Source organism: Chlamydotis macqueenii, chromosome 27, assembly GCF_036417535.1.
Source record: "Chlamydotis macqueenii isolate bChlMac1 chromosome 27, bChlMac1.mat, whole genome shotgun sequence".
Taxonomy (NCBI): Eukaryota; Metazoa; Chordata; class Aves; order Otidiformes; family Otididae; genus Chlamydotis; species Chlamydotis macqueenii.
The window spans coordinates 3,932,368-3,958,901 of NC_141582.1; the positions used below are offsets into that span (position 1 = coordinate 3,932,368).

A 26,534-nucleotide genomic window follows, 5' to 3' on the forward strand; every position below is an offset into this window, starting at 1 on the left:
GGCTGGCTCTCTGTCACTGCAAGAGGCAGCTGAAGCGCTGGATGGTGCCCCAGGAGCATCCCCGTGGGTCCCCGTGGCAACGGCTTTGCCCCACAAACCATCGCACTCTTCGTCCTGGCAGTGCTCTCCGGAGAGCTAACTGACCTCATCGCTTTGCCTGCCTTTGTCCTCTCTGTGGAGCGCTCCCTGTGCCAACGCAAGCTGCCCTGGGTGGCCTCAGCCCCCGAGGCTGTGGTCCCCCCAGGAGGTGAATAGCTCGGCCAAGCAGGGCTGGAAAATCGGGACTTTAGGGCGTTGTGTGAGCGTTTGGGGAGGGCAGAGGTGGGCAGGCCCCTTGGCACCCCTTCAGCTCTCGCTCGTTCCCCTCAGTTCCCTTGGGCTGTTGCTCCCACGCAGGCTGAGCCTGGCTGTTAGCTCGCACAAGTGATTAATTCCTGTCTCGTACCCAGGGCTTCTCCGGAGAAGGGGAAGAGCCCACCAAGCTTGCAGGAGGGCCGGTCCTGCTTCAGAAGGTTGCCAAAATCTCAGGCGAGCTCCTGAGCTGTCATTCACTCATGCCTTCTGTCTCCCAGTATGTTCCAGTTGCTCAGCTCTCGGACTGGCTGAGCAGGCGGGCTGTGCTGCAGGCAGGGGAGAGGAGCAGCTGAGCCATCTTGGGTGCAGAAATAGAGTGAATCATGAAATTGGAAGACCTGGGCAAGTGATTCTTCTGATTTTTGTGAGGAAATGGTTGCTCTGAGTGATGGTCACATGTACCATCCCTTCTCCTCTCCCCGCCCTGCAGACACTCACAGCAAGGAGAGGTGGTTTGCGTGCCGACTGCTCGTTATTCAAGAAGTAATTACTCATTGCTTGGGTTAGAAACCAGGATGGGCTTATGTCTGTGAGAACGGCGGCTGCAGAACCTTCTGGTGGGAATGTAAAATGCATTTAAAAGGTGCCTTTTGCCCTGACTTTGAAGTCTGTTCTTTTATTCAGGGCTGTCTCGGTGAGGTTTAGAACATCTGAGCCACACAGCAAGTGTAATAAAGTTTTCTTTGGGGTCTGTTAAGGAGGTTTTCCTGGTTCCTAACGATGGAAAGGCCTGGCAGGCGCTGCCTCGAAGTGTTTTCTGGCTGCACTCCAAGTACATATCCACTGGATTTGTGTTTACTGATGCATTTTCTGGGGCAGCAAGGCAACGTCTGTTTAGAGGGAGCTCTTCTGCAGTTGAGGGAGCTTTTTTGCAGTCTCAGGGAGCACACAGCTTCCCGTGATTAATTTCCATGACTTTTAGCATCCTGGAGATCAATTATGCAAACCACGAGCCATTAGCTGAGTCAGGGTTGCTGGCTGGGTGTCCTGGATTAGCCCAGGGACCAGATATTCGCCTGATTCACTTTTCTTCTCCTGCCAGTCTGTCACCAGCAAACGTGAGCGAGTTGCAAACGCCCTGTGCTCGGAACAGCTTTTCAGGGAGATGTACTGGTGACTGGGAGCTCATCGTCTGCCTCCCGACCAAATCCTCCCTGCAAAATGAGGGCGCGCTCTGCGGCTGTCACCCATTGCAGCAGTGGAGGGGGACAGGCAAACTTCCCCAGCACAGGCTCTGCATCACCCATGCTGCTGCTCCCAGCCAGCTTTTCAAACCGTTTAAATGAGCAAGCACTGGCTTTGTTGTGCCCTGGGAGAATCTGGCTGGGCTGCGTTTCCCCAGAAAGGTGCCAGCGAGAGCTGCGGGTCCTGTGTGCTCCCTGACGGGTGCTGAGCACCCCAGCACCCCGTTCTGCCTTGTCCCAGCAGTCTGTGCGATCATTCCTGGCTGAGATGCAGGAGAAGAGGTGCGGATGTGCTGAGTGGAGGTGACACCGGGTGTTTTCCCCTTGCGCCTTTGCGTGCCTGTGCTGAGGTCCTGGCTGTGGGTGCTTGGTGGGTGCAGCTTTCAGAACGCCTCGGTAGATAAGGAGCTTCCCCATCCCCTGACAGCAAAGAAAAGATTAAACAGTAAAAGGATTTAGGGGAAGGGATTGGAATAATAGTGATTAAGTCATGGATCAGGATTTGTGATTAAGAAACTCTGACAGCAGCGTGGTGAGCCTGGCGTAACTGTGCAGGCAGGGTTCCTGCAGAGAGAGGAGCAGGCAGCGTGCGGCCGAGTTCCGGCGGGCAGGACGGCAGGTACGGGCAGCACGGTGCTGAGCAGCGCGGCTCCCTGTGCCCTGCTCCCGACAGGTCCTTTCCTGCGGGCTGGCCGCTCTCTGGGGGTCTGCAGCTTCCCCCTGCCCGGCGCACATCCAGCTCCGCAGCCCTGGCACCAGGCACCTGTGGGCGACTGACTCCCACATCTCCCCTGCAGCCTGTTACGTGCTTATTCATTAAGCACAGCATCCCACTTGCGTTTGCCCCGGGGCCTGTTTCACCGCATTTCGTGGTGTTTTCTCATCTCATGCTTCCCTGAGCTCCTCTCAGTAGTTTTTCATTCTCGGCCCAGGCGAGCGGTGGCTCCCTGCCGCTGCCATTCCCGCTCGGATGTGAGTGTTTCTGCCTCGGGCGCGGCCGCCCCACGGTCGGTCCCAGTCAGCGTCTGGCCCTCGGGAGCCTCTCTGGGCTCTGCAAAGGCCCCTGGCGCTGCCAGCACCCTGGGTGGGAGCAAGCGGTGGGGAGAGGAAAGGCGTAACTGGGGATGTTGGTAGGTCTGCTGCGTGGCGCAGATGGTGCCTCGCGCAGGGGCTCACCCTCGGCGTGCAGTTTATATGTACGCTTTCTCCACTGTGTTCATGGGCTCCAAATTTTACAGAAAGTGCCTGAAGTGGGGTTACGCAGTCATTCTGGCAGGTGAGGAGGCTGAGCTTTGGGTCCGTGCATCCCCCATCAACTCTGACCCTGGAGCAGCTGTGAGGAGGGGAGAGGAACCCCTCTGGAAGGGGGTGCACAGCGGGCGGGGGTTTAACCGGCTCCTTTTATCTTTTCAGAGCCAAGTGGCCATGGAGACCTGCTGATAGGGGAAGCCTGCCGCGACAGCTCGCCTGGGAAGCGCCCCAAAGATGAGGCTCAACTGGAGATCGGAGCCCCTAAAGCCAACTCGGATACTAAAGGGGAATCCAGCCCCGGAGATTCGTCCCTGACGCAGCCGCCTGCTGAAACCCAGCCCTCGGCTGTGCTGGGGAGCCAAGCTAGCGCTGGCTGTGCCACGGTTCCCGCTGCAGAGCCGGCCCCGGTGCCCCATGTGGGTAGAGCTGCCCAGGAGCGGGTCATGTCAGGAGAGGACCCGCTGGACACTGGCATGGGGCTGGCAGAGCCGAAGGCCGATGCTGTGGCCTGGAAGTGCTCGCCCGGCCAGGACCAGCTCGGAAAAGAGAAAACATCTTCGCTGGGGAGAAAAGCAGAAGAAACCACAGAGGAGACCCCAGTGCCCCGTGCATCCTATGGATTCAACCCCGAGCAGTACAATGAGAGCGTAAACCCCTTTGTGGCAGGGGGCTGCTGGCTACAGAGCTCCCCCCCAGCATCCCCACGCCACCTCGCCCATCCCAGCAGCAGTCCCGGTGAGCTGGGGGGGGACCTGGCCCCGGAGCCCAAAGGGCAGCTCCCGAAACCTGAGGTTGATTTTACGGAGGCGGGAGAGAGTGTGGAGGCCAGAAGAGCTACGCCCAGGAAGAGCAGCAGGATCCCAGCCAGCAAGCTGACACCGAAGAGGCACCGAGAGCCCCCCAAGAAGCCAGCCGAGGATGCAGAGAGGGGTCCCACGGAGCTGCCGCCTCCCCGCGGCTCCCCCCGGCTGGGTCCCCCGTTCTGGGACAGCCCCGTCAGTGCCAGCTCAGCGCTGCAAAGCTCACCAACTCTCCCCAAGGGCTCTTACCAGTTTGACCCCGATAATTTTGACTCCGTGGATCCCTTTAAGCCCACCAAGACCCTCGCCAGCTCCGCCGCCGACTCCTGCCCCACCGCCGATAACAGCCTGAACGAAATCCTCGAGTCTCAGACGCTGGAGGTGCAGGACGATCTCCTGAAAGGCAGAGACTCCCCAAAGACGCCCAAGTCGCGCCTGATAACGTGAGTGCCGGCGCGTGCGGAGTGGGAGGCCGGCTGGGGGCTGGTAGCCCCCTCCATTCCTCGTGTGCGGCCAGGGCGGTGGAGGTGGCGATGGTGCTCCTGCCCCCGTGCCTTCTAAGCTGCACCGGCCTGCGCCTCGGGCTCTGCTGCCACCCTGATTTTGTCCACCCCTTGTCCTGACAGAGGGGCAGCTCCCCTCTGCCTGCCGGCACCCCGGCCGCTCAGGAGTGGTTTGGAGGAGAGGGACGGGTGTCCCAGAGCGGTGCTGGTGCCCCGGGTCCCAGACAGAGCAGGGAGGGCTGGATCGGGACCCGCTTTGCAGGATCACCGCTTGGAAATGCCCTCGGGGCTGCGGCCCGTGGGGTTGAGGTGCAGGCACCATGGGGTTGTGGGCTCAGAGCACAGCTGTGGTGTCGGCTTGGCTCTGCAGGGCTGGCGGAGTTGTGGCTGCAGGGCTGGTTATCAGGTGCTGTTGGGACATTTTCTGAGCTGCCACCGAATTTCTCTAACGGAGGAAGAGAATAGAGATTAAACAGGCAGATTGTTTGTTGCTTTATCACACTTGCACGGGCGGTGGGGAGCTTCTTGTCCCTCGCTGAACGACCTAAGTGCGTATTTCGTTCCTGAACTGCGCTATTTAAAACCCCCATGTAAAGGTGCCATTTCATAGTGCCTCCTGGGAACGCAGACAGCACCCTCCTCCTCTGGGGACAGGTTTAATCGATAAACCTTGCTATTTTCTTGGTATTTCACCTGTTGTATCGCAAATGCCGTCCAGCCTGTGTCAGGGCAGTGCTGAAGTCTCAGCTTGACGTTTAGGATAGCCACTGCTGAGCCAGGCTCGGCTCTGCCTGCCCTCCCTCCGCGGGGTCTCAGGGGAGGCAGAGGGGATATTGCACGAGGGAGTAGTTGCCCGGTCAATTTTGAGTCCTTCTGCTGTAATTTGTAATTGCACTTTACGCAGGTAATTGGAACCCGTTGCGGGGTTAAGCAGGAAATCCGCTTAAAAGGGGAAATTTTAGGAGCGCGGAGCTTGCTGCTGATCTGGCAGTAACACCGAAACAAGCCGTTGCTCTGCTAATGGATTCTCCAGCAGGAAAACTGGAGAGCAGGTTTTTAGGGAGAGAAGAGATAAAGCCTAGCAGGAAAAAGTAAGGATATGTTGGATGTTTTTCTCTTGGAAATACTTTGCAGAGTGTTGATACAGATTTTTTTTAAGAGTCAGCATTCTCGCGGGTGAGCAGGAGCTGGCGGTGAGGGGAAGCAGAGGGGAATTTTCAGGCTCCCTGTCTGTCACCTCAGAGCAGCACAGGCTGCTCGCCTCCCCCGGCAGCGGGATTTGTGGCTGAATCTCACCCTGCCACCGGGAATAGCGAACACAGAACCAAAGCATGCTTTTTCTGTGTTCCTTCCAAAAAGGCAGAGCCGGGCAACTCGCTGCGCTTCTCCAGAGGAGGGTTAATATCCAGGTCTTTTCACATGCTCTTCTTCTCTCCATCTGTCTGTCTCTCTCCCTGTCCATGCTTTGGTGCGTCAGGACTACTGAGCAAGTGAGATTTCTCTGTTTTCTGTTGTAAGTACTCTCTTCTGTATTTCTTTCTCCTTTTCCTTTGCTGGTTTTTGTCCTTTCTCTCTCTGGGTGTGTGCTGGCCCCACTCGTCTCCATGGCATGCAGGCTCCTTCTTGCCCTCTGACCCGTGCTCTCCGCTGTCCGATTTGTGTCCCCCGCCTCTCGGGCCAGATCCCAGGGTGGCTCTGCCTGGTGAGCGCCTGGGAGCGAGGGAGGAGAGGAGGGCTGCGCCGGCGGCGTGCGCCCGTGCTTGCTCTCGCAGCATGCCAACTTGCAGCGCCTTTTCATGGTGTACAAATACTGGAAACCAGTGCGTCAGCCGGCGGAGGGGGACCAGGTTTCTGTGCAGTCCAGGTCCCTGCAAAGACAGGTGGATTTTAACCCTGAAGATGAGGGTGCTTTACGCTCTCCCATGCAAAACCACCGCGGAGGTGGCTGCTGGAGAGGGGCAGGGTGGAAAGCGTCAGCTGGGAGACGAGGGACTCATGGTGTGTCTCCTCTGGCACCGGGATGCATTAGTCGCAGGGCAGCTTTGCCTCGCAGCCAGCTCCTAGCAGGGCTCGCTCTACATCTCGAGTGGCTGCCGGAGCTGAACTGCCTGTGGCTCTGCGCTGGAGCATCCCTCCTGTGCCCAAAGCCGAGGTGGTGGAGCTGGTCTGCGAGGTCCTGGGTGGGTTAGAAAGTGTGGCTCGGGTAAAGTGGCCTTCGCTCGCTGCCCTGAGACCTGTGCCGCTGCAGCGGGGCTGTGCTGTACCCCCGGCGTGCGCAGCCCCACAGTGGGACACCAGCAAAATACCGAGTGCCCTGTGCTGTGCCTCCTGGGGGTTGCTGTTGCCCTGCGCTTCCATCCTGTGGGGAGGGCATGCAGGAGGGGCCGGAGTCACCCCCATTTAGTCTCCCAGCGATGCTCGGTGTCTCTTGCAGCTTGTCGGCTCCCCCCAGACCCTCTGGGCTCTGCCCTCGTGCAAGGGGAGTCAGAGGAAGGAGCGCGCTGGGCTTAGTTCCTGATCTTATGTCATCCGCTCCAGTGCCCTTCTTGTCCGCTTTGTGCCTCCTGCCATCTGCACGAGCAGAATTAGTGCTGGGCTCACGCGCTGACATCCGTGTCTCAGCTGAGAACGGATCTGCCCTTGTTCAGCACGGCGTCCAACAGGGGATGCGTGTCTCTCAGTGCCGGCCCTGCAGCCCGGCGCTCTGCCCGCGCGTCAGGGAGGCACACGGCAGTGCTGCCCGCATTTGGGGTTGTGTAGGGCGCACATTGGTGACCCGTGCGTGGGCAGCTGCGTGTCCCAGCTGCGGGGCAGAGCCGAGGCCGGCAGCCTCGGGTGTCTTCTCGCCGTTTCCCCATCCCCTTGAGTTACAGAGCTGTTACTTCGGTGTTGAGGAGGAGATGAAGCCAACTACCAAGTGGTATGATAGCACCAGTCCCCGGAGGTGGTGTGGAGCCGGGGGGTGGATAAGGACACGGCGAGCTGCGGTTTAGCTGCTCACAGTAGGGCATGATGCAGAAAAACAGTCAAAAGTGAGTTTTCAGTCTGACCCAGGTGTGCAAATAAAACTTCCGTGTACTGTGCTTGTTGCGCTCTGCGGGCACACGTGTGTGATGGGACGGGGAGGCTGGAGCGAGGCGGCTGGGCGCGATTCTTTAGAGCTCGGTCCGGCTCCCTGCAAACCTGCTCAGCTCCTGCCGTGTCCCCGCAAGCGGGGAGCGCCGGGTCTGGAGGTGGAGATCCCTCCCCACAGGTCTGTCGTGGGCAGTCACACTCCAGCTTGATGAATATCGGTCTTCTGAGGGGCTGGGGCGTGGCAGCAGGCTGTGGGAGATCGCTGGGTGGAGTGAGAGGGTGGTGAGATGCGGGAGGAGAGAGGAGAGCTCGTGCTCTCCTGCGAGTGCCGGGATGCGTGTCATCCCTTGGCTGGCTCCCTCAGCCCCCATGGGCTTTGATGACATGGACCAGCGCTGCTGGGGCTGGTCCGCAGCTGCCCCTCCGCTGCCCTGAGCTGATTCAAGATGCGGACGCCTGGTGTGTCAGGATGGGCTGTGCCTGCAGTCCTGCACAGCCAAGCTCCGGGACGGTGCGTTTCGAGGAGCAGAAGACAAAGGCCCAGGGAGAGCGGCCTCGCTGGAGGGCGTCCGGCCACGGGATCACCTGCAAGAACAACTTGACCTAAACCTCCTCTCGTTTGCAAGCCCTTCCTCTTGGGACAGCGTTTGCATCTGGCGGAGGGAGCGTTCAAGGCACAGCGGATTGTCCTGCTGCTCTCCTGCAAGCAAAGCAGAGCTCCCTAACGCGTCTGCCTCGCGTGGGAGACACGTGGGTGCTGCAGAGATATCCCAGACAAACCTCCAGCTGCAGGGACAGGGAGTGAGATGGCTTGGAAATGGTTCCTTCCTGTGGAAAATCAGTGGGCACTCAGACCTGGACGCACAGAGGGTGCAGCGAGGGAAATCTTTCTTTGCTGGCTCCTGGGCAGTTGCCTCTCTCGCTGTCAGCGCCCCGGGGTCCTTTCTGTGATCCTTACCTTCAACAGGAATAAACATCTCCAAGACAAACCCAGTTGCTTCGTAGTCGTGTGTTTTGTTTGCTTGTTCCTTCTGTTCGTTCCAGAACTTGCTCTGCCTCAGTATTCCACCGGTGAGTGGGGTCGCTGGCACGCGGCAGGGTGCAGTGCTAGCGCTGGGGCTGCCTCCCCTTGCTTGGGCTGTCTTGCACGCACCCCTACCTCCTCCTCCTCCCCACGCAGGCCACGCGAACCTGTGCCTCAGCCGCTGCTTCTCTCTCCCGTGCAGGAGCAGCTGCAAGGTGAAGCAATATGAGACGCAGTCCCTGGTCCTGGACGTTTGCGCTCAGGTACGTGGGATCCGGCCCCGGGAGCTGCTGGCTGGGCGCAGGGATGCTCGGACAGCCCGGACGGCCGCGTAGGGAGAGCTGGGCTGGCTGAGCTTCGGGCTGGTGTGTGCCTGCAGCGACGCCTCACCAAAGGGCCGGTTCCTGGACAGCAGGAGCTCCCAGCCACAGGGAGAACATCTGCGTGGGCAGTTTCTGGTGGGAAGGGAGGAGAGCTGTGCTTGGTGCTCGCCCCTGGGTGAGCCTGCCCTTAGCGGGGGTTTCCTGCCCAGTAAACGGCCAGTTTTCCACGTTGTTCGTAGGGACCATGTGCGCAGTGTCTTAGCCCTGTCCGCAGCAAAGCACCGAGCTCCGCAGTTGGGTTAATGGATTTTACTTGTTAATCGCTTCTGTCCCTGCCACCATGTGTTCCCTTCTGCCAAAACCTGCCAAGGAGCTGGTGGGGAGCAGCTTGGTGGTAGATGCTAAGCCTCCCATGTTTTCCACGGACTGTCCAGCATGGACTGATCCCCATGGATTAGCTCAGTCCTGCTTAACCGCATGCCTTGATCCTGCAGGATGAAGGAGTGTTGATCTCAGAAATCCCAGATATTGCAAATCGGGATGGACACGCCACTGATGAGGAGAAGCTGGCCTCTACCACCTCCGTGCAGAAATCGGCTGGGCTGGAAAAGAAGAGCGAGCCAGAAGATGACCTGGAATACTTCGAGTGCTCAAACGTTCCTGTGCCAGTGGCGAAGCACGGCATGGAGGCAGGTGAGGAGAATCCCCGCTGCCGCTGGAGATGTGCCATGCGTGCACCCAGGCAATCTCTCCAGCCTCTGGCGATGAAGCACTGCTCTTGAGGTAGCGCAGCTTCATCACAGTTTATTTATGTTGACAGGGCTAAAGGCTGCTGCAAGTTATAATGAAATTGCTTATCTGCGCTGTTTCCATTATGGAAAAATCACGGTGCAGGCTGCCTTCAGACCCTCTCAGCATAGAGCGCTTCCCCACGGCGCTGTGCAAGGACGTGGCTCGGGCCGGCGAGGCTCCCTGCCCTGCAGCCGTGCTGTGAGTGCCCTCCAGGCACTGGGAGGCCGAGGGCTGAGCCGAGCCTTTGCACGCCATCCAGCTGGGATGCTCCCAGTGCAGCCGCCTGCAGGGTGTCCTGCTCAAAGCCTGTGCCCAAAGCGGAGCTGCCGGGGCTTGGCATCCCAGCTGTGCTGATGGAGATCTCCATGTTGCTGCAGAAGACCTCCACTAATGCTCCTGGTGGCGTTTTGCTGTCAGTCTCCCGTGCAATTAGCCTCTCTGACCAATCCGTTAGAAAATAATTAAAAGCCAGGCAACATGGCATTTAATCGATAGCACAGTTATAGGTGTGAGCAGGAGGAATCGCCGCACAGGAGGTTTGCAGCTCTCCCCGGCGCAGGGACCCGTTAATCATTTCTCCTGAACGCTACGCAAAGCTGCGGGCTCTCGGCAGAGGAAAACAGTTCTTTGTCTCCGAAGGGAGGAAAAATGTGACAGTCAGCAGAGAGGCTGGGATGTTTTATTTACTGCTGCTCGTCTCGGAGGGCCAGGCAGGGGTGCACGGGCTCGGCGCTGGCTGCGGGTCGGTGCTGTGGGCTGTGGCAAGCAGTGCTGACCAGGGCGCAGGGATAAATGGAGGCAGACACTGGGAGATCTGCAGTCACGAGCGTTCTGTTGCCCCCTTCCTTTCCTAGCTGGGCTCCAGAAATACTTTTTTTTTTTTCCTCTGCTCAGTTAACACATGAACAGCCAGTCGTGTCTGCAGTTGCTTGAGTGAGGTTCACAAATTATTCCCCGTGCATTGTGATATGACAGTGTCCCACACGCTGCAGAATTGGGGAGGCCACTTTCATCCTCCCTGCTGTTCAGAATGGCAGGGGCCATGTGGCAGCCCCTCTGCGGGGCGTTGGGCCCAGCTGGCGCGGGCTCAGGTTCGTGCTATTTGGAGTGGCCCGAGCAGCTGGGCTTCGCCCCAGGGATGCATCCTGCCCGCGCTGGCCAGTAACGTGCAGAATGACCCGTGCATCTTCATTCCTCCTCCTCCTCCTCCTCAGCCCCCCGCAGTCCCCGGGAATGGCTGGTGTGGGTGGCAGCTGCGGGGACACGGGCGCGGGGCTGAACTGCCACCAGAGGGGAGTGTTGGGTTCTGCTCCGGGGAGAGCAGGAGGAGAGGATGCAGGGAATGCAGGATGCATCCTCCTTGCAAGGGCAGGAGCCAGGGGAGGGGTGCAGGATGCATCCTCCCTGCCAGGGTCTAAGCCAGGGGGCTGGGATACAGGATGCCCTTCCTGCAAGGGCAAGAGCTGGGGGCAAAGCAGCCTTTTGGGAGGGGAAGCACAGGGGATGTAGAGACTCAGGGGTATCACTCTGCAGCCCAGCAAATCTGTGTGTGCCACCAGGGTCTCGTTTCCAGGTAGCTAAAAGGTTCTGTTTCCTTGTCTTTAGGCTTTGAGAAGGAGATCTCCAAGCAGATGGAAAAGGATGGGACTGGCATCTTCCCTGTGAGTGCCTCTTGTTTCCTCCTCCCTCGCCTGCAGCAAGGCTCAGGGCGGCTGTGCCGGTGTGGTGCTGGGGCAGCTGTGCCGGTGCGGTGCTGGGGGGCAGCTCGGCAGGGCAGTGGGGCTGTGGGAGACCTGATCCTCCTGCACCATGGCCGCTGCTTGCCCCACTGTGCAGAGGGGTGGGGGGAAGCTGCAGCAAACCTTGCTGCTAATCCCAGAAGCGCTACCAAAACCTCTCTGAAATGAGTTTCTTTGGGAGCTGAAATCCTTGAAAAGCCCATGCAGGGACTTGACAAAAATAGTAGTGATTTCCCGGCACGGCAGGAGGAGCCTGGCGGAGGACAGGTCCCTCCCAGGTGGGTGGGAGGGAGAGGTGCTGGGGGTGAGCAGGGCTGGTGAGGAGCCAGGGCTGCGGCCATGGGAGGGCAGCAAGAGTGAACGCCGCATTTGGAAGCGGCTGAATGACAGTGAAAGGGCAGAGGAGATCATGGGGAAGGGATGAGCCGCAGGACAGGGCCTGCGTCTTATGGCGGGGAGTCCAGGGCTGGCTCTGCCGGCTGCTTGGTGCCTGTGTCTTCTGCAAGGGATCCTCACATGCTGCTCTCAGGAAGGCAGCTGACAGCAGAGATGGGGGTGGATTAATGAAAACAGCCCTGGCTCTGCAGCCACTGATGACCCTGGCAGTGTCATATCTACATGGGGACACCGCTACCGTGGCCCCCAGACCCCTCCGCTGCAGGGGGGACTCTGTGCCAGCTTAGCTGCCCCTGGCCAGAGCTACTGGAGGTGGCAAGCAGATGACAATGGGATTAGCAACATCAGCAAAATTAGCTTCTCTGAGGCAGATTTAACTGTGCTAAGCCCCACAAGGACATCAGGCAAAGTGAGCCTTTTGTTTGGCGCTGGGAGAGTGTGGGCAGACTCCGCTCCTGCCCAGGGTGCTCCCAGAGCCACAGCGTGGGAGGTTTGCCGCGGGGGCAGGCAGTGGGCAGAGGTATTTGCAGGTGTTAAGGTGTGCGCCTGTGTTTGGGAGATGCTGTGGGAGGCTGCTGCCAAAAGCACACGGGGCTGAACTGCCCCGGGGCTGCCCGGACCCAAACCTGCACCCGGGAGTGGCTCCTGCCACCGGCCGTTGCTCACCCACTGCTGTGGGCAGCAGAGCTGTGAGAGCCTGTGCAGGGCTCAGCCGTGCTTGAATGTGGGCAGCAGTCACAGCGCAGGGGAGGAGGGGAGGGAGAGCAGTGCTTTAGTGCTCTCGTTTCCAAAACACAGCAAAAGCAGGCTGCCTCCTCCGAAGCACTTCTCTATTTATGGCCTGGCAGCCGGTTCCCTAGGAGATGGCTGCACGGCGCTGTCACTTCGCCTGGGATGATAAAAGGAGAAACAGGCGGTGGTGTAAGCCTTGGGCTGAAGGAATGCTTTTCTGGAGGCCTTTCAGACTGCAGGACCCCCCAAGGGAAGGGAAGGGGCCAGCTCCAGGCAGGACTTGGCGCCTGGGTCATGGAGCTGGGCTCTGCTCCCAGTGTGGTCCCTGTGGCTGCAGCACTGGTGGGAAGGAGCTGGGCTCCGGGGCGAGAAAGCAGTGTACAGTGGGGGTACCACCACCTTGTCCCTCGTAGCAGCACCCATAATGGAAACAGGAGAGTGCCAGGAACCTGCATGAGCATCTCCGGTGTCGGAGGTCTCCCAGACAGCTGGGCATTGGAATGAGTCCCTCAGCGAGGGGAGCAGGAACAGCTGGACGCTGCTCTGCAGGGAGTAGAAGCCTGTTCCCCCCACCAGCTCCCTTGTGCATTCAGGGTGAGCAGCAAGGGCCAGCAAATGTCCCTGCAGCTGCCGGCAGCAGTTTGGATGCGTTGGCTGCAGTGACATCTCCACCTGACCAGGAGGTGACCAGCGACCCTGACCCTCGCAGACCCCCTCCGTGTAGCTCACAGTCAGCAAAGATCCTCCAGGCTGGAGAGAGTTTAAAACCAACCCTGGGGAAAGTGAGGGGGTGTCAGGTGTGAGCACTTCTCTACTGAGAGATGGTTCTCCTCCTTCCAAGATGGGCCTCTCCTGGGTCTCCCGTTTGGGATGCCAAGCTCTGGGGCAGTCCGTGGGTGTCCTACAGCCCAGCCCCAGCTCCCGGCAAGGGACTGAGCAGAAGAGGCACTAAAAACCCTGATACCGGGCTCTGAGCTGTCAGTGTGTGCAGGTAGGGAGATTTGGTGCCTGAAGAGAGGCTGATAAAATGGGGAAGAACACCCCAAACAGGAGAGGTGGGTTGAAAAGAAATCCCATGCAGCATCCCACTGGGTAATTCCTCCCAGGGCAATCCCGCGCTGTGCTCCGTGGACAAGCCCCCCGCAGCCGTCACCAACGTGAGCAGGAGCGAGAGTCCCCTGGACAGCATCTGCCTCAGTGAATCCGAGAAGACAGCTGTGCTCACGCTCATCAGAGAGGAGGTAACGGCCAGGGAGCCCCTGCCACCCTGGGCGCCAGACCCCATCCCGGCTCTGCTGCGGGGGCAGAGCATCCCGGCTCTGCTCTGCCTGGGGGGGGCTGGTCCCCTGTGCATCGCAGGCATAGGGCAGCAAGGGAAACCACCCAGAGCGCGTCCCAAGGGTTCTGTGTGTGCTGTGACCTAGATAATCACAAAGGAGATCGAAGCAAACGAGTGGAAGAGGAAATATGAAGAGAGCCGGCAGGAAGTCTTAGAGATGAGGTAAAAGCCTTCTCCTTGCGCCCTTGCCTGCCTGCTCCCCCGCGCAGCGCCATGCTCTGGGTGTCCCCATTGGGAGGTGGGTTCGCGGGCCGTGGTGGGATGATCCGGCTCAGCACCGTCGGCGTGGAACATGTTAGCAGACGTGTACTCTTTGTGCTTGTGCCGTGTTGAGCCTGCCGGTTTCTTTGTTGCAGGAATAAAATCCCATTAGCTGCGCTGGTGCCAGCGGCAGCGGCTGGAAGGGGGTCTCAGCGTAGAGCAGCGATGGTGGGAGCTGCAGCACCAGCAGCTGGGGCTCTGCAGACAGGCTGCTGCTTGGGCAGCCTTCATGGTGTGGGGAAGGGGCAGCCCCGGGGCAGTTTGATGGAAGGAGAATTGTAGGTCTGTGTCTGCAAAAAACTGCTACCTCCTCCCTGCTTTTTTCTCCTTTCCTTCTAGGAAAATCGTGGCTGAGTATGAGAAGACCATTGCCCAGATGATAGGTAAGGTGCTGTCGCCTGGCCAGCTGCGCGGGGCAGGGATCTGGCTGCCACAGCCGTCCCCACTCCGTCACTGTGTCCCCACTGTTGCTTCTCCATCACAGAGGACGAGCAGAGGACAAACATGACGTCTCAGAAGAACCTGCAGCAGCTCACGGTGGAAAAGGACCAGGCTCTGGCAGACCTGAACTCCGTGGAGAGGTCGCTGTCGGATCTCTTCAGGAGATACGAAAACCTGAAGGGCGTCCTGGAAGGCTTTAAGAAGGTGCTTACCTTGGTTTCCTCTCTTTCCCTGCAGCATTGCCCCACCTTGGCCCCTGCTGCAGCACCAGGACTCTCCCGTCCCACGCAGTGCTGCTTCAGATGTGCCAGGCCTTGCTGGGAGGGCTGCTCACTCGCTTTCCCCTGCCTGCTCTGTGATAAATGAGCAAGAATCAAATGCCAGGGGAAGCCAGTGTGGGGAGCCAGGCTGTGTGGGGAGCCAGGCTGTGCAGGGAGCTGGCTGCTCTCTGCACTCCTCCCCGGAACTCTCCCGCTGAGAGCAGCGGAGCATTGTGCCCTGGGCAGAGCTGCGGCCAAGGGAGGAGCAGGTGCCAGGGCAAAGCACCCTGAGAAGCCCTGCCTCCATCTACACGCCGTTTTTCCATGCTGCCGAGCTGGCTAAGGGACTCCAGCAAAAGGGAGAAAGAAGCTGGGTCTATTTAAAGCCTCTTTCCTTCACACTCAGAACAGGATATCTCATCCCATCAGAGCAATATCTCTGTGCTCAGTCCCTGTGTGTTTTTTGTTTGTTTTTTTTGTTTTTTTTTTTCCCAGAATGAAGAAGCTCTGAAGAAGTGTGCTCAAGATTATTTAACCCGAGTCAAGCAAGAAGAGCAGCGGTATCAGGCCCTGAAAGTCCACGCAGAAGAAAAATTAGACAAGTAAGGTCATGCATGAGATTGCTGGGCGTGCTGAGGAGTTTTCTGGGTGCTTAAAGACCTTGTAGGGCAGTGTCTCGGTTTGGCGTTCCTGAGGTTGGAAGGCAGGAGCTTGTTGATGTGAAAAGGTGCCTTTTACAACCTCAGGCTCAAGTGACTTAAAACGGCTGTGAGTAAGCCAGCACAAATCCCTGAATGGATTCTCTGATCTTCGCTTAGTTTTTTTTAATGGAGAAACTGAGGTTTATGGTCTACTTACAGTCACTTAAGGAGTCCCTACATTTCAGCTGGGCTCATGTTTGCGGTGTGCGAAGGGTTGCGAAGCTCCCGAGGCTCAGCCGATGAGCAGTGGCTCACCAACACACAGTAGCCCCAAGTTAAGTAGGTGAGGAACTGGTTTAGCTTCTCTCTGAGAAAGCAGAATTTTCGTACAGGAGTTTGGAGGAGTTGGATTAAACCAGTTTCAGGCAGGTTTTCCGTATGGGAAAACCACCTCTGATGCAGCCAGGCAAGCAGGAGCCGGGCTCTGCTGACGCAGCATGGTCTAATGTTATGTTGCGGTGCTCCTGGCTGCACCCAAAGACGTGACCACTGTCCCCTTCTTTCCAAACCCCACCGCAGAGCCAACGAGGAGATCGCCCAGGTGCGCACAAAGGCCAAAGCGGAGAGCGCGGCGCTGCACGCCGGGCTGCGCAAGGAGCAGATGAAGGTGGAGTCCCTGGAGAGAGCCCTTCAGCAGAAGGTAGCGCACCCGCCTGGCCTCCTCTCTGTGATCTGTGCTGGCTCGGCTCTGGATTTCTGGGGCACTGTTTTCCTGCCCCGAGCACCCTGTGTACCACTGTGTCCTCTCATGCAGATGGAGGTGCAAGCTCTGCCCAGGCACTGGCGTGGCTGCGTGTGGTGACGTGGCTGCCGGTTCGGGGCTGGCGTGCCTTTGGCTGTCTCAGAGCATGGGCAGAGTGTGGTGGGCTGCTGGTGGGTAGCTGTGGGTCTCTGCAGCACTGGGATCTGCTGGGGACCAGGAGGGGTGAGCCCGGGGGTCCCTGCAGCACCTGGATGCTGCACAGAGGAGCTTTCGCAGGGGCAGGCGTAGGAGCTGGCTGCCCCTTCCTGCGCTGGCTCAGTGACAGATGGGCCTGGGCGTTATCCCCCATCTGTGCCGCCGCGGGGGTCCTCAAGGTCTGCTTTTTTTTTTTTTTTTTTTCCCCAGAACCAGGAGATTGAGGAGCTGACCAAGATCTGCGACGAGCTGATAGCAAAGCTGGGGAAGACAGACTGAGTCTCACTGCCCCTCGTCCAGCACTCTGCACTTGGCCGCTTTTCCCGTAACGTCAAGCACCTTGCCTTATCACCCAGGACCCCCCAGCAGAGAAGCACACGTGTCCAGCTGCCCGCTCCGCTTGGCTGCCGGACCCCACGGCCCCCATGCAGGGCCGGTCTCCACACTGTCCCCGTCTCTCTCTCCCAGGGCTCTGGGGCTGGATTCCCTGCGATCAGGCTGGGCGTGCGGGTCCCTCCCGGGGTCAGCAGCAAGCGGCTGCCATGCTATCTGTCTGCGCGGGTGTCACCTCTCAGCTGGGAGGTGACACCCCGGGCTCTGTCCCCTCGGCCGGGGTGGGTGTAGCTGTGCCCCGTGCGCTCTGTCACTGTCCTCACGTGCTCAGTTGCACAGGTCCAGCAGCATGGCAGGTCCTGCCCTGGGACCTGGCTGATGCCAGGGTTGGACCCGCCGGCTCTTGCGCTGCAGAAGGGGACCTGGCGTGGATCCCCTGGCTGAAGCCCAGCAGATCGATCGGTTTAGGGGGGGCAGTGGTATTTGAGGGGCCAGTCCTGGTCTCTGGTACGTGGGTGATGCACAGCACATCCTTGTCCCTGGCCGTGCCTCCTTCGGAGGAAGCCGATGTCTCTGCATTTGTGCACTTTATTAGCAACGATGAGCACTGGGGTTCTCTGCTCACTTCTTCCCGTTGGGCACAGCCCTGCTACACGTCTTGTTCCCCCACGAGCACAGGTATGGCCACTTAACCGGTAGTGACTGAAGTCCTCTGCAAGGAGAGCCCAGCCGAGGGGAGTGCAGGAAGGTTCTGCACCAAGGGGTGTTTGAGAAATGGGGAGATGCTGGTTCTGGTCCGTCTGTCCTCCCCGTGCCTCCCTGCCCGCAGCCCGGGCCCCTCCCAAGGGTTCTTAACATGGGGTTTGGAGCCTGCTTTAAAATGCACGAGGCCAGGCCCCTTGCTGTTGGCTCCCCGCACTGCAGAGCGAGGTCAGCTCCCCACTTCGGCTGTTGCAGGAGGAAGGAAGCAAACCCTGAGCTGCTTCACGGTTCTGCTGGCTTAAGGCTCAGCGCAGAAAGGCAAGGAGGAGCGCAGCCCGGCCCTGGGTCTTGTGCTGCTGTCGAAAATGCCCTTACAGCACCGAATATTAAGAGAACCAAACAAGAGCCAGCCTTTACAGGCAAAGGCAGATCCAGACAGCAGTAAAATACTCTCTGAAGTCTGGATGCAGCCCAAGATCTGAGTTTCCATGCAAGCTGCCTGCTCTGTTTCAGAGGTGTTTACCTTTCTGGGCATGCCAAGCTCCAGCAGCACCGCTGAGGCTGCCTTTGCCCTGTGCTGGGAGCTGGGGGGCTCCATGGTGATGTGAGGTGTTTAAATCCGTGCCTGGATCCCGCGCGTGCCCTCCTGGTGACACCGCACGCGAGCGAGCCCTGCCCGGTGAGCTGTGCCCCGTGCGGTGCCGCCTTGTCCCGGCTGCGGGCCCACGGGTGCCGCGCTCGGCGGCTGCGAGCGGCGACGGTGGCGTGCGTGTGCCGCGGGCTGGGGGCTGTGCCGCGGGCTGGGGGTGCTGCCTGGCGTCAGTGCGGACCCATCCCATCCCGCGGAAAGCGGATCGGTGGGCTCGGGCGGTAGCTGCAGCGGTGGAGGGTTCTCCGCTCTCGCTTTGACCAGGTAGTGGTAAAGTGTCAAATAAGGGAACTCTGTGGGCTGTTTCCTCCCCAGCCGCTCTGACTTCTGCAAACCTTTCTGCTGCTACCTTTTTGTAAAGGAATCGAGCTGTTTCCCTTCTATTTTCAAATGCCCTGTGTCGAGCGTGCAGTGCAAACATCTGTTCAGATCGGAGCTGTGCACCTGATAGTTATTTTATTAGTTTATTGCGTACAGAGAGAATTTATTACATGCTTCAGCAGACAAAGAAGCCGGCAGCCCGCCCTAGTACGCAGAGCGCAGGGCCGTTCACCACGCTCCCAGTTATCCCAGTGATCGGGCTGGTAGCTGCGCGGTGGGAAGCCGACGGCTGACACCACTCGGAGCTGTGCACCTGCGGCTCTGTGCTGAATATTCACCCCTTTGCACAGCTGCCAGAAAGGAAAAAACTTTTTTCCTTTTTTTTTAATTTTTTCTTTTTTTTTTTTTTTTTTTTTTTTTTTTTTGTCAGTTACCACTGCGAAAACGGATTTCTGTTTGGGGAGTCCGCAGCCCACGGGAGCGTGACTCCCTTCCCTCCGTTTCACCAGTGTTGAGGTTTTGCAGACTGTGGCACCGCTCTCCTTGTGTGCATCCCGCCCCGAAGCAGCTTTCCTGCCTGGCTGGGTGGCCCTTCCCCGGCCGCAGGGCGCCGGTGACAGCGGGGAGTGACCCCGCGGGGGGCTGCGCCTTTGCAGCGGTAACTGAAACCCTTGAGAGCCAGGGATTTCTGAGGGAGCTGGGTTTTTCTCTTTGCAGCTGTCCGGAATTGAAGGGGTTCAGAATTCGAAGAGCAGCGTGGCACAAGCTCTCGGAGCTTGTAAAAAGTTGATGTGGGGCTCGTTTCTGGTTTGGTGCACGGGTTTGCTGTCGCGCTCGTAGCAGCGGTCGAGGTCCCGGCACAGGGCTGATGGGGCGGAAGCGTGGGAGGCAGGGCCCAGGTCGGGACCGGGGGTCATGGCAGCCCTCGCCCCGTGCACCAGTGGGGTCTCCATGCCCCAGCCCATCTCCGTGGACGTTTCCTTCCCCTCTTTCCGGGGGCTGGCGCTCGGTTTCTGCGTTTGCTGGCACCTGGGGGGCCCGGCTGTGCAGAGCGGCTCCCGCGGCCGTAATCCTCCCGTCTCTGCGCCCTCGCATCTCCCGGTCCCACGTCTGCCGCCTCTCACCCAGTGCTGTTGCGTTCCTGTGCCTGTCCGCATGCACTTCCCGTCCGGGCAAAGAAGATTCCTAAGGAATGATTTATTAACTATAATATGGTTATAGTTACATATATAAATATATATATATAATGGTTAGAGCTATAGATCACAGAAGGCGTGTTTGTTACTGTCAGTGGCAGGACTGCTGCATCTTGCATGCCGCTCTGCGCCGTGCGGGGCTGGCGGCAGCGCTGGGCCCGGAGCTCCCGCCCGGCCAGGCCGCGGAGGCGTGATGCCGGCGCTGGCTCCCCAACGGCACCGGGGCAGAGCGGGGGGACAGCAGCTCCCTCGCACGTCTCGCAAAAACGGGGCATTCAAACGCCGCCGCGCTGTCCCAGCCAAGATGTGGCAGCAGCGCGGGGAAGCTCTGCGGCCAGCCGTGCGTCGGGAGCGCGGCCTGGTTGTGTTTGTGCTCTTTCTCTTGCAGCAGAATTTAACCATCCCTGTCTGACAGCGGCGGGGGCCTGCCCTCAGCCGCCGGCGTTGCTGTTTGCGAGTGTGCGGTTCTGTCTACGTGAAGTGCCAATGAGCAACCCCCCTGCCTGCACATCGCTCCCCCCGGCCCCCCGCGTGCTCCGCCCGTGGCAGGACCTTTCTTTGCAGTGACTCCCCCCCCATCGCCTTGTGCCACCCACGTAACTGCGTCACCGTCGGTTTTATATGTACAGTAATCTCCCTTTTGTATGTCAGGTAAATATTTTAAGAGTTCTACTCACACAAATGAAATTATTATAATGACTACTAATATATTTTTTTCCATGTGTCATTGCCTGAATAAAAATTGTGTTTATCACTCTTGAAAGCTTTCCTGGTGTTTGTGAGGTTGGTGAGGGGTTTTGGGAGAAGCTGGACAGGAAGGGCTGTGTTCTGCCTGGTTTTATTAACATGGTTGATAACGCAGCTGGTTTCCAATAAACATGATTATCGTCTGTTCCTGAAATCTGGGCTGATAAATGCTGAAACTCAGCCCTGAGACAACTTTGGTGCCCCCTTGACTCCTACCACGCTGCGGCGATGCGCCTGGCAGATTCTGCGCTTGGCCGGGAGGAAGAGCCGAGGGCGGTGGGGGGACGTTGGGCAGCGGGACCTGGCGTAATCCCCACGCTGACCCTGATACCTTTCATGGCCTTGGGTAAATCCCTCCTGAGGACGGAGACCGCCCTGCGCGGCTGAGGGCTGGGGTGTTGGTGAGTGCTGGGCCAGCTCCACTGGGCGCCAGCCCCGCACGTGTTTTCAGTCATTCTCTTGCACTTCTCTTTTGGTGGGCTGGAAATTTCGGAGGGTTTTTCACCAGTTCGGCTGCTGCAAACAGCAAGAAAGGGGTTGTTCTCTGGCTGGAGCAGATGGGCTTGGATGGGAGCTTTGAAAGCCACCCAAGGTGACGTGTCCAGAGATGGAGAGGGTTCCCAAAGCAGGTGCCGGTGGGACGTGGAGCAGAGCCCAGCCCAGTGAGCGTGGGCAGGTCCGGCCACCTCCCCTGGCACCGGACCGGTGCTCCGCCACCTCCCGTATCCCGGCCCGGCCCATGCCCTTGGGGAGCCACGTCCCGTCCTCCCCGGCTAAGATGGCATTAGCCAGGGGCTGCGGTAAGTGCGTTATCCCCGGCCTGGTGATCCAATCGCCCAAGCAGATTAGCTGTAAGACCTTCGGACAAAACAGAGGCTACGCGCCCCGTGCTGCGCACTGCTGAACATGTCCGCCCTGAAGACCCTCCTGGCCCTGGCCATCGTCACAGCCCTGGCTGGAGAAAGTAAGTGTCCCGTGGCTGAAGCAGTGCTGGGCGGGGTAAATCGCTGTAGCTGCTCTTCTGCTTGCTGGCTGCTCATCCCTGCCGCCCACCCCGTCCCTGCCGCCCGCCCGCAGCCTGGCCTGCGCCCATTGTGCCCCCGCCCCATGCTGCTCCCATCCCTGCAGAAAAGTATTGTTTTCGGGGGGGGGGGGTGGCGGCTTTCTCCTCCGAGGAGCCCCCTGCCCCGCGCCTTCTCCTCTGCCACTTGCTCAAAGCGCAAGCGCGCGGTGCCGGGCAGCAACCGCGGGGCCGCCCGGTCTCCATCTCCGATGGGGCTGAGGAGGAACCTGGGCCAAGGAGCAGCTGCTTCTCATGGCTTGAGCGGCGTTGCCAGCTCAAACTCGGTTCCGCAAAGGCGGAATCACAAAAAGCCATTGGAGAAGGCGGGAAGGGGGTTGTGCAGCTCAGCAGTGCCGTGCAGTGTGGTCGGGTCGGGATGGTTTCAGCGTCTTTGCACCAAGGGAAGACCAACCACGGCTGTTTTCAGCGGCTGGTAAATGAAAGGTGGCACCGGGCTGTGAAGAACTGCAAGGGAGAAGCACGGGACAAGCGGTCCCGCTGGGGAAGTTCGGGTGACTGTGGGCTCATGGCAGGCGTTTGCTGGCTCTTGGCCCCACAAAATCCCAATTTTCCGTGAGACATCGGCTCCTCCTTTCCCAGGAGATGCAGGCGGGAGCCCTGGTCCCTGCGGGTCCCACCCGGCCGCCCCGCTTGCCACGAGAGGGCTCTGCGCAGCCAGCAAACCAGTACAGACGTCAGTCCCAGTATAGGCATCAGTCCCAGTACAGACGTCAGGCCCAACAGCAGAGGTAGTTTAACCAGCGCCACCAAAATCAGGTGTTGATAATGTCAGCTGGAAGTTATGGGGATCCATCATTTCAGGACCTCCAAGTCTGGGGTTTTTTTGGGAGGAGGGGTGCTTTTCCTGCGGATATTTAAAGCAGTGCTGTTATGTAACGTCTCTTGCTGTCGTAAAAGCATAATAACAGCTTCACATTTGCTCAGCTGGTTCCTAAATTGAGCCGGGACCTCTCTCAGTGGCACATTTTCCTCTCCCAGAGAGCTCCTTGAGCACCCCTCCTCCCAAAAAACCCCAAACTGACAGCCTCTCATCAGCCCCGAGGCGGGGCGCTGGCGGAGGCAGGGGGCTGGTTGTTGCCTCACACGCCTGTGGCCGCCTTTGAGGAGAATTTGGAGAGGATTCATCCTCCCTGCCTGGCACCTTGCTGCCCATCGCTGCACCCCGTCCCGGGGCACCTTGGGGTGCGCTCTCCGTGCACAGTGCTGCTGCGGGGCACAGACACACGGACACCCAAAACCTGCCGCCGGTGGCTGAGTGAATCCTCCCTTCCCCGCCAAAAATGTGCATTACAATGAAATTCGGCGCAAGAAGACAAAGATTTAGGGTTTGGGCTTTTTAATATTATTTCTGCCTGTTTTTTTCTGTGAGGGCGGTTACAGGGATCTCGGTCGTGGGCAGTTTTGACAGAGCAGGGGCTCGGGAGAGCTGCCCTGCCCCGTTCAGGTCTCATCGCTTTGAGTCACACTTGGAAGAGTTTTGCGCGCATCTCGCGACAGGAAAGACCCCCATCCCCGCGCCTGCCGCGTGCCGCGGCCTTGCCTGTCCACGGCCGGCGGAGCCGCTCGGCTCTGACTGACGCTCACCCCAGCCTGCGATTCCCTGTCCTGTGCCGGGGTCACCAGTGGCCATGGAGATCCACAGACCGCGGACGGCACTCAGGGCTCCGGCACGGAGCGTCGCCGCCGCTCTCCCTCCTCCTCCTCCTCTCCGTCTTTGTGCAGGTCAGGCGCTGAAATGCCACAGGTGCGTTGCGTCCAACGAGAAAGACTGCAACAAGCAGGGCTCCCACAGCTGCCCCCAGTACGCTGACGCCTGCTCCACCATCACCGCGCCCAGTAAGTCCCGTGGCTGTGCGCGCCTTCACGCGGGGTGGCTGTAAGTCCGTGGTCGCCGCTGCCGGCGGGGCTGTGCCGTGCGCTGGCGGTGACTTGGGGCACTGTGAGCACGGGGGCATCCCTTGGCCACCAGCCGTCCCACGGGCAGGAGGGAGCCCCTTTCATTCCGCATCGGCAACCCACCGCGCTGGGATGTGACCCCACTTTCCCCCCGGCTTCGCAGGGGAGGAGCGAAGCCCCCGACGCGTGGGAGCTCCTAACTGGGGTTTGCCTTTCCTTGCAGACAGCGTCATTAAATCCTGCTCCTACAAGTCCTTCTGTGACCAAGCCCGGCGCGGGGGCTCCGGCGGGGCCACCTTGCAATGCTGCTTCAGCGACGACTGCAACGGGCCTGCGCGGGGCTCCCGGAACGTCGCGGGGGCCAGGCCGTCGCACCTCCCCACCTTGCTGGCCGCCGCGCTGGCGGGGCAGCTGCTGCTGAGCTGGCTGTGAGGGCGCGGGCGAGGGGCAGCCGGCCCGGCGTAGCTGCTTGCTGCCATAGCCTAGGGATGCGCGCAGGCGAGAGGCCGAGCCGCCGTCAGTCAAATAAACGTTGTCGCTGAAAACCATCTTCCCAGCCGCCGCGTCTCGTTTCCAGGAAAACCACAGCCTCGCGAGACAGTGGCCCGAACCAAACCGGTTTGGCTTCCCAGTGCTCCCTGTGGGAACGGAGCCTGTTGGAGCGCAGCCGCCAGGCAGAGCCGGGGGGCCCGGGGCAGAGCCCCCTCCCAGCTCACCGCCCCGCCGGCGCTGCTCCCGGGCTTTGTGCTGGCTTGGGGGTCCCGGCCGTGGGAACGCTTTCGTTCCACCCGTGGCTGCAAAGACACCGGCCTGGACGGACTATGAACAAATTTGGTGTGAAACACTGGGCGATCCGGTTCAGTGCAGCTCTTGGCGCTGCTTGGTGGGGGGAAGCCACCCCTGAGACCCCCAGCAAGCCCCTGCCACGCTGCACGGTGGGGGGGGGGTCTGTCCCCACAGTGCTGCGGGTCTGCAGGCGCAGGGACTGGACTTTCGGGTGCCTGGTTCACCCCTTGGCTGTCACCCCCCCCCCCCAGGCTGTCCCCTGTGTCACAGGGGAGCGTTGGCGCGGGGCTGGCACCGCGCTCTGGGATGGCTGGCGTCCACGCAGCTCGGGGAGCGCTCGGGGCTGCTCGTTCTGCGGCAGAGGACGGCAAAGGTGAGCGAACAGGGATGAGGGGCAAGGAAAAGGGAAGAACGAAGGATGGCGGGGAGCGTGGGGAGAAGAGCGGGAATTTGCAGGAAAGGCGCTGCAGGGCAAAGCCAGCAAACCGCTGACTGAGCCCGGCCGCCGCTCCTCCGGCAAAGCGATCTACTGGGAGTTTCCCTCAGTCAAAACGCAAGGAAAAAGAGAACGGGTACTGAAACCGAAAAGAGCAAGTTCAGACAGAACTAAATAAATAGTTTGGCGTGCTTGGATCCAGCCGTGGGACTCCCTGCTGCTGGATGCTCCTGAAACAGAGCCCTCAGAGCGCTGGGGCGAAAGGCAGACAGGCCTGGAGAAGGCGGGAATCCCCAGATAACGCCAGCCGAGTCCCCGGATAACGCCAGCCGAGAGGGACGCTGGGCTGCTGCCGGCGGAGGGGAGGCATCCCGAGAGCAGACTGTCCTGTCTGCTCCGGGCCCTGCTCCGTCCCCGGGTACACGGAGCACGTTCTCCTGCGGGGGACCCCGGATGCCGGTGGGACACTGGGGATCCCCTCGTGCCCCTACGCCTGCTCACTGGGTGTCCCTGCGAGTTCAGGGGGCTGCTCGCACCCCCGGACAGCCTCCGGCAGCAGAACGTGTTGAAAAGCGGAGGAGGAGAACCGAAAGGCTCTGCGAATAACGGAAGGGCAGCAGTGTGACTAGCTGGCGTGTGACTGCGCCCGTAGCGCACCAAGCCGCTGCAGAGCCGGGCTCCGTGCGAGTCACAAGGGCCGCGGGAGATGCCCCGCTGCAAAAATACCCGACGGAACAGTTTAGTGTTTGCACAGCAGGCAGGGATGGCGAGCGGGGAGAGCCAGCGGCCGGAGGGGACACGCGTGGGTGCGACAGACGAGGGGTGCGGGTGGGCGAGGGGCTGGTGGGTACCCAGCGCCAAGGCTTCCAGAGCCTGCATGGGCACGGCCCTGTCCTCGCCCGGGGGAGCGGCCAGCCCTGCTTTGGGGCAGGAAAGTCGCTTTTCCAACCTCCTGGTTTTTTTTTCTATTTGTTAGGTTTATTTTTTTTTTATTCTAAGTATAACCCAGTTACCGTGGCCTTCATTTCCATAACTGGTGGTTTTTCACGCTTCAGGTTTTGGTTCCCTTACAGCACCTTCTAAAGCCCTACAGTCCGTGCTGGGCATGTTCAGACCAGCTCTGCCGGCGCTGCAGCGGGGTGAGGGTGGGCTTCGGGGTCCGCGGGGAGACAGGCGGCGCGAGGAATAAGGCGCCAGCCACGCTGGGGGACGATCTTTCCCTTCGAAGGTGCACGGGGGGCAATGCCATAATCCTGCTCTGTCACGCACAGAGAAATGCGTGCCCAGGCTAGAGTCGCGCTGGGCGTACCGGCTTGCCGCGGTCCTGGCGGAGGGAGGTCATAACTGCTTTTCTCCTGATGTAATTAATAAATGATGTAGTTTGTCCTGCAGCATCTGGCAGGGCGTGGGGCCGGACTGTCCCCCAACGGGGAAACTGCAGAGGGCTGGGCGCGGGGAGGGGAGCTGCTCCTCACACACGTGGCCGCGGCCGCCGGCAGCTGCGAGGGGAGCAGCCGCCACTGTGGAGCTGCACGGAGCGTTTACCCAACGGCACTGAACGCTGGGCTTTCACTGGGGATAGAGGGGCAGACAGCCCTGGAGGGGTCCGGCAGGAAGGTTTTGGAGAAAAAAAAAATAACCTCTTGTGCAAAATGCTGGGAAAGCACTGTGCCTGTGAGAGCAAGGCTCCCCGCGCGCCCTCGGCGGCGCCGGTTTCACCTGCGCTGGGAGAAAGTGCTCGGGGCCAGATGCAGCTCCAGAGAGAAAGCGGGGACTTCCCGAGGGTGCAGCCGCAGGGAGCCACGCTGTCCCGGGCGGCGTGGGGTGGGGGGTGACTCCTGCTCCCCAGTCCCATCCTGGGTGCTGGCAGCAGCCTTCCCAAGCGCTGCTCCTGCAGGAACCTGACCCAAACCGGGCGGCTGGGCTCCGTTCGACGCCGCGCTCCAGCACACGCTTCAGAGCCGGGTGGGAGCGGGCCCTCGCCCGCCGACACCGAGCCGCGGTGCGTTGCACCGGCGATGGCGGCTGCAACAGACTGCGGTTTCGGCTCCTCCCGGGGTGCCGACACGGGCCTGGGGCACAGTCACTCAGAAATGAACACACATGGTTTCAGTAACAGCGTTGGGGCAATCTTCTGCAACATGGAAGGGGAAAAAAGCTCTGTTCTAAAAACGATCCCGGCCATCAGAAATGCCGGGGGCTGAGGCAATGTGTTTACTGAACGCTCGGTGCAGCAAGCGCTGAACGGTGTGCGATTGCTCTGGGAAAAAAAAAAATAATCTTCAAATGCATGGCTCTGGAGCCTCAAAAC

The 26,534-nt window shown here is 59.9% G+C and overlaps 1 protein-coding gene across 1 annotated transcript in view; it reads left to right on the forward strand.

Moving 5' to 3' along the window:
- Positions 1 to 20,037, forward strand: part of TACC1 (transforming acidic coiled-coil containing protein 1) — a 30,745-nt gene extending 10,708 nt beyond the window's left edge. Inside the window, exons 3-13 of the mRNA XM_086767806.1 lie at positions 2,952 to 4,032; positions 8,394 to 8,454; positions 9,009 to 9,207; positions 10,912 to 10,967; positions 13,280 to 13,414; positions 13,598 to 13,674; positions 14,113 to 14,156; positions 14,258 to 14,418; positions 14,970 to 15,076; positions 15,695 to 15,815; positions 16,284 to 20,037. Coding sequence (XP_086623932.1) covers positions 2,952 to 4,032; positions 8,394 to 8,454; positions 9,009 to 9,207; positions 10,912 to 10,967; positions 13,280 to 13,414; positions 13,598 to 13,674; positions 14,113 to 14,156; positions 14,258 to 14,418; positions 14,970 to 15,076; positions 15,695 to 15,815; positions 16,284 to 16,352 — 2,111 coding nt within the window. The 3' untranslated portion in view covers positions 16,353 to 20,037. The remainder of the gene's footprint in view (positions 1 to 2,951; positions 4,033 to 8,393; positions 8,455 to 9,008; positions 9,208 to 10,911; positions 10,968 to 13,279; positions 13,415 to 13,597; positions 13,675 to 14,112; positions 14,157 to 14,257; positions 14,419 to 14,969; positions 15,077 to 15,694; positions 15,816 to 16,283) is intronic.
- The last annotated feature ends 6,497 nt before the right edge of the window (positions 20,038 to 26,534 follow it).